Here is a 7,135-nt window from a genome sequence, read left to right on the forward strand (position 1 = left end):
AAGATTAACCTTCAGGGTGGATATAGCTCGCCAGCAGCCTCACACCAATCCATGTCATCATTTACCCAGAATGCTTTGCGTGTAAATAAAATGGCCCCGTCCATATAATATATTTTTAGTTTAAAAATGATTAAAAAAAAACTTAACATCCTACAGTATTTTACAGTCTTTATTTTACAGTTAAAATATGTTTATTAGGTTTATAAGTCTTAATGTTACAACTAATCATGGATCCCTTTAAAAATACTAGTATACTACATACAAAGTATTGCGAGATCTCAAATATTAGAAGTATGTGTTGGGAATGACTCTCAGCTTCTACAAAACCCAACATTTATCTCAATATTTGTAAAACTGAATGAGTTACAGCCGTGTTTGTGTTGGCTGAGACTGAGCAGCTGTGTCAGCCATCTTGAAAYAGATTGACTCAGTTGCGATGAACATCCAGTAGACCGTTTCATACTTACAAACACACATAGCGGCAGGGTCACAACRAAATCTAAATGCAAATACAAAATCCAAGATTCCTACCCACTTGTTAATTATTTGGGGGTGGCACCTGGGATGGCCAATCAGGTGGCAGGTGCCACCCCGGCCACCCCCTGGCTCCGCCTCTGCTCTAACCCCTATCCACAGTTATGTGTGCAGAAAACTACCAAATGGTCTATTTTGACTTTTTAAAACACACGCAAATGCATGAATAGCTTAAACGCAGCATGAAGTAATTCTGCTGTGATGTGCTTTTTCTCAGAACGTGGAGTGATGCAGCATGTGGGTCATGTATTATTCATATGTATACAATGGGCATGTATTGCCACAGTTAAAGTGAACAGCTGTGTGTTGCAAACTAAATAAAAACAAAAGAAAAACAACTGATGGATGGTCCGGTGTGACTTGTCTGCAAGCATCATTATATCAACTCTTCCTCTTGCCCTGAAGGTAAAAAATAAATAAAAAGATGGAGTTTTTCATGACATACTCTGCACCAGGACAGGAAAAAGTGTAAAAAATAAAAATGTCAGTTTCTTATTTCTGGCATTACCCAGCACATCCACCTCCCTCTCCTCCTGATTGTTCGATCGAACAAAGGTGGCTGACAGCACTGGGGCTGCAGTATTGACCGCCGTGGACATGGAAGAGCTGATGAAGCCCCTCCTGCCCACCTCCTAGCGAGAGGGGCTGGTGAATGTGGCAGATTGTTCCTGCAAGATGGTTGTGTTGAGGGACAGAAMAGAGGCAGGTGTGCACAAACACTTTCACACACATTTCATGGATACACCGTCACACCTGTTTAGCACAGGGCTAATTAAAACAGGAAGGCCTGAGAGGAAACTGGCCCTTACAGCTAACTTTTCACTGACTTATTTGAGATGTGACATCAGATTTGTGCATTTGGGCATTTTAGACTTTGTGGTTCATTATATCATTAGGATGCAAGATAATTATTTTCCTGTACTTTCTGTTTTTCCTTACAGTAATTATCATGCTTTGTTATTGCTTTAATACAGAATTAGACATTTGTTAATTAGTTATGTTCATTTAAAGCTTTAGTGKCTAATTAAAGGGATCGTTTTGATCATTTTCAGTGGAGTTATCWGGAAATCTTATGAAYAATAAATATCTTACCTGCTACAGATGACTCTTTGAWTGAGCTCAGTTTGAMGAAACRGAGTTTAATTCAGTCCTGAYTGACAAGTTATCAGTTAAACTAAGTTGGTGTGAAAACTAAAGTGGACTGGGATCCTCCAGACTGTCTGAAGTGCTACAACTAGCTGCTGCTATTTACATTAGCAAATGATAAAAAAAAAAAAACAACAACTGCATAATGCAAAATAGACAGCGATGTGTAGTTACAGTATAAAAGTTAGCATTAGCGTGCCAATTTGGCCAGAACTGAAAGACTAGCTTTTTTTCTGTTGGACAAACACAGAACAAGCTTTAAGCCCCGCCCCCTACTTGTAACGTAACGTTGCCTTCAGTTTGTATTTGGCAGCTATTTTATAGCGGCTGTAGATTTCGTCGACAGGTAAAATAATAATTAACCATCTTTCCRTAAAAACACATTTCGTAACATCTGACCTTGTTTCTTTAATGTTTTTATTCAAGTCTGTTTTGCTAACGTAGCATTTCCTTTTTACACTCCACCCCACGTGGTTCTTTTTTACTTTTCATTTTCTTTGCATGTCCAGCTCAACAATTTAAAATTTTCACATGCACGAAAACTTGTAGSGTCCGCAACTTCTTCCTTTTCTGCTACCTTTCATTTAATTTATGATTTGTATTTTTGTTGTTTGTTGAATTTATGTTGTTGTTTTTAAAGAAATGAATAAACTAAACTAAACTTCATTACGGCCAGAATGTGTTTRAGGAAGTTGCAGATGATGAGGCTTCAAAATTATTAGTCAGAACTAAACTAAACGTGAACTGTCCTGATGCATCTCAGTAATCCAGGTAAAAAATCAAAAAGAAAAAAATTGTATAGGTCATGAATCATGAGATCATGTTTCTAAACATGATGTCCCAGTAGCTTTCAAACCCCAAAACACATTACGGCATAGGCTGGTTCACCCCAAAGATCCGGTGCCCCGGCACAAACAGAGCAATGTTGTATATGCTGTTAAGTGCCAGGAGGACTGCGACCAGTTATACATCGGGGAAACAAAGCAGCCACTGTTCAAAAGAATGTCCCAACACAGACGAGCTACATCTAATGGCCAGAACTCTGCAGTTTTCACTCATTTACAGGCCAGCGGTCACTCTTTCAGAGATGAGGATGTTCTCATTCTTGATAGAGCGGAACGTTGGTTTGAGAGAGGAGTAAAAGAAGCCATTTTTGTGAAGAAAGACTGTCCATCATTAAACAGAGGTGGAGGCCTCCGTTTTCAGTTGTCCCTCTCCTACAGTGCTGCTATTGCCAGTATCACTCCACCCCCTGTTAACAATAAGTGTTAATTAGGTGTCAAYGATAGCCATGTGATGTGAGTATCAGTCACABGGAGGCWGGRCTHAAAAGCCTGAATTTTGCCTGAAACTCTCAGACTGAAGAAGTCTCTTGGAGGAGAGACGAAACGTTTCATTAGAGAAGAACCCGTCCAGAAGACCTACACGATTTTTTTTCTTTCTAAACGTGAACTGTTTAAGCAGTTTTTTTATTAAAAGGTTATTCACTGGAGCACTTTTTTTTGGATAAATTCAAACCTTTGTAACATATTTTCTTCAAATGCTACTTGGTAATTTAAAGCAGCCACATATAATAAACACAGCAGTACCCAAAGGGACATTTTAGGGCCCAAAGCTTCCATTTGTTAAGCACTCAGGGCAAAGATACAAATCACTAAATGTCTGCCTGTGGATCCGTAAGCTTCCTGCTGAATGGACAGACGGGACTTTCCAAATAGGATAAAAACTCAGGGAGTGTCTTACCCTGTCATCACAAATGCTGTTCAGCTCTCACACACACAAGCGAGAAGGCACAAATCTACACACTCCCAGGGGTAATCAAAGCTGATTTAGCATCAGCATCTGTCTGCAACTGAGTGTGGCTCGCTGGTAACTGTGGATTTGGACGCGCTCCAAATCTACAGGGTTTGGTGTGTTAGAAACTGTCACGCTAGTGTATACCACACACATGCTTAGCAGCTTTAAAAAAAATCATTTTTGAAAGTGAGGGATTAATAGAAATCCACATTGTCACACGTAACATTTCAATCCAAAGCCCTGAAAATCTCTGAGGGAGGCAGTGAAAGCCCAGCCAGCGGTGAAACGAGGTGTTACACGAGCGTAATAAAATGTAGCTGAGCGGCAAGGCGGCACATCATAAAAGAATGCACACAAACCTTTCTAATGCTTCCTGGCATGGAGTGAAGTGAGGAAAAAAAAAAACAGCCCACGCCCTTAAAGCAAACTGTTTGTGTCTGGTTCATCACAGGGCGAGTGGAGAACAACTCAACACAACGGCTGTTTATCTAATCCTCAGGTGTGACTTTAGAGCCTTAGAGCCTGTTTAAAATCCTCCTCTGAATGTGGGACATTTTGCTTGTTTTTGTTGAGATTATGCAGTAAACATCGGCGTAATGCAGCAACCGTGATTATATATGAGAGCAAAAGAGCAAAACCAGAGTTTATGAACAAATTAGAGTTTTTTCATACAAGCTTGGCTGTGCAGAGGAGGAAAATGGACATTTTTCCCACAAAGGAATATCAGAAATTTAAAGCTTTTGGCTCATATTTGTTCTCACTCACACAAAAGCCCTTAGAAAAAATAAAACAAGTGAAATTGTTGAGCCTAACTTTTGTAACGTGATGATTAAATTTAGTGGTTTTATTATTTTTAATAGGATTTAACAGCTACGGAGTGTAAAATCCTCATTAAAACATTTCCACTAACATTTTATTCTTATTTATCTCACTGTTTTTAAATGTTATGTCTAAAAATCAAATCCTGAATTAAAATGTGTAAATCAAAATGTAAAGATTGAATCAGGTAAATGATAAAGCTTGCATTTAAGAATTTCGGAATGAAACACAGCCTGGTTGGTGCGCAGCTTTTGTTGTGACGTCTTCATTCTGCCACTTTTTAATTCGAGTTAAAGTTGTCTTGAAACACTGAGTTTCAGAACATTTACTGTTTTAGTTCTTTTCATTTTTTTCTGTAGATTGTGTGAGCAGGGTGTCTACCAGGGCATGAGTCTGCCAATCTTGGTCCATCTGCTCTTTGTCATGAAGAAACCGACTATTGGATCGGTGATGGCGCCCCAGACTTTCCCCACAAACAACACCATGGAGGCCTGGACGGCGTTGATCTGCAGAGCGGGCAGAGAAACAGAACAAAGCTCAGAGCACTTCCAGAGCCACCGCTGTTTAATGAATGAACTACAGACTCTTTTTCTGTACTTTTATGAACTCTTTGTCCCGCCCACAGTGTTTACCTGAGCAACATCCAGCAGGTAGATTTGCAAGAAGAAGGCTGTGGCGCTGGCGGCCACCTCCTTCGGTGCTCCACCAATAGCAAAACACAGTTTGCTGCATACGGACAACTTCTGGCTCAGGTTGGTCTGTGAAGACAGGAGAGGTGAAAGAAATGGTCAAATGGAGCAGAACAAAACAAACACGTGGTTATAACTCAGTTCAGTTTACAAGTATTGAGCTGAAATTCACCTCTATTAATACTTAAGATTTGAGCTCCAACTTTGTTTGACCTAATTTTAAGTTAAAAACATTGATTTATATATAAAAAAAAATCCAGTTTCTCTTAGCTAAGTTTTTTTTTTAATCAAAGTGGACAGAAATGAATCTGACAATATTGCGAAATGGCTGTGGTTCAAAACTGGAGCAGCTACCCTGTCCAGTTCTACATTTGTCAACATGTACCATTGATGTGAAAGTGTAAAAACAACACTATCCACCTAAAGAAATGACATTACTGTTAAAACGCAGAGTGAATGCTGAAGAACTTAAAAGTATAAGTTGTTAAAGCTCAAACAAAAGCTTAAAATAACAAAACACTAGTTACAATAAATGACAAAATGCTAGCTAAAAGCCAAAAGTAGTCAAATGCGACCTTAAAATGAGAAAAACCACCAACTCAAATCTAAACATAGTTTTTCAAAGTAAAAAAATAACAATAAAAGCTAAAAGAACCAAATTGCTAGCTAAAAAAAGGAAGATGCAAGCTAAAACAAACAGAATGTCAAGAAAGTTGTAAAATGCTAGCTAAAAGCAGAAAATGGTTGCCTGCTAGTTAGATTTATCAAAAAACAATCTAAAATATAAAAGTGGCAAAAGGACAGCTCAACCCTAAAATAGAAAAGAGTGTAGTTAAAAGTATAAAAATAATTGCTAAAAGCTAAAAATAGCTAAAGGCTACCTTAAACAGAAGCAATCCACCTAGCAAAATGTGTCTGGCCCAGCTCTGGCCCACACAATGCACTAACAGTCGGACCAGATATTTTGGTGGCCCAGATAAGGTTTGCCAAAGGTGGTCCATGCGTGGGCCAGCATCACAGAAAACCAACCACAACCAGGCCAGTTGTGACATGCCATCTTAAAAACAGTCATCACTGCCAGGCCTGGCCCACATCCGGTTGACAAACTACTTGCCTTGCCAGCAGTGCCAGCTTGACACCAGATCTGGCCCACAACTCTCTGCTATGTGGGATACGTATACAAAAATAGAAGAAGAAATAGATTGCAAAAACTGTACAAAAACAAAACAACACAGAAAAACAATCATGCTGAATCAGCATTCACACTATAMGTTAGTTATAAGTTGCTAGAAACTATAAGGATGTCGGAAAGTAGAGAAGAAACCRTATTAAATTGTGAATGAATGAAACAAAAGAAGTAAAAATCTAATGTCAGGGCTGCAAGTTGAAACAAAATCTCAAGGTTCCATTTTGTCAAGTAAGCCAAATACAGTATATGAACATAAACTGACTGTAGACAAAAATAATGTCAGTAAACTGAGAAGACATGCTTCTTTAAAGGGGCAATATCATGTAAAATCAACTTTTTTGAATTTTATATCAAGTTATAATGTTACACTCTCATAAAAAAAACATGCCCAAAGCCTTGCTTTGACTCATTCATGCGTGTTTAAGAAATCCTGCAGCGTTTTTAGGCAGCCATGCTGAGGAGCAAAACGACAGGTGGGGACCAGAAACGCCTCTGGGCGTGTCTTTAAGCTGAACTTCCTCATGGCAGAGTGTCCACCCCCCTCCCCCCTCACCACACACCCCGCCCATGACTCCTGCAGGCTCTCGGGTGAAAGTGAAAGTGAAACTTAAACTGTCTGCTGAGCTCTCAACATTAGTTCTCACTCAGTGAAGCCCTTTTCAGATTAAAATACCTTTGAGGAAATGTATGTATTTTCAGACGCCAAGTAAACTGCATCATGCCAGCCCCCCTTGCAGCGCGAACCCCGAAATGGGTGAGACAGAAGTGGAAGGTGGTTTTTTAAAGAGACACAGTCCAATTTCAAGGCGTTTAGAAGAGGAAGTGATGAGAAGATAAGTTTATTTTCTATTTAAACATAAAAACAGCATTTGAATAACAGCTAAAGGTGACATAGATACTTTATTATGGTATAGTATTTAAATGTCTGCCTGAGAAACACATAATAATGGCCCTTTAATTG

General features: G+C 39.1%; 1 protein-coding gene across 1 annotated transcript in view; it reads right to left on the reverse strand.

The window, feature by feature from the left end:
• mfsd2b (MFSD2 lysolipid transporter B, sphingolipid) overlaps positions 1–7,135 on the reverse strand; it is a 34,170-nt gene that overhangs the window by 17,418 nt on the left and 9,617 nt on the right. Inside the window, exons 3-4 of the mRNA XM_014020075.1 lie at positions 4,929–5,054; positions 4,678–4,802 (exon numbers count right to left, since the gene is read on the reverse strand). Coding sequence (XP_013875529.1) covers positions 4,678–4,802; positions 4,929–5,054 — 251 coding nt within the window. The remainder of the gene's footprint in view (positions 1–4,677; positions 4,803–4,928; positions 5,055–7,135) is intronic.

The sequence above is a fragment of the Austrofundulus limnaeus genome, unplaced genomic scaffold, assembly GCF_001266775.1.
Source record: "Austrofundulus limnaeus strain Quisiro unplaced genomic scaffold, Austrofundulus_limnaeus-1.0 Scaffold239, whole genome shotgun sequence".
Taxonomy (NCBI): Eukaryota; Metazoa; Chordata; class Actinopteri; order Cyprinodontiformes; family Rivulidae; genus Austrofundulus; species Austrofundulus limnaeus.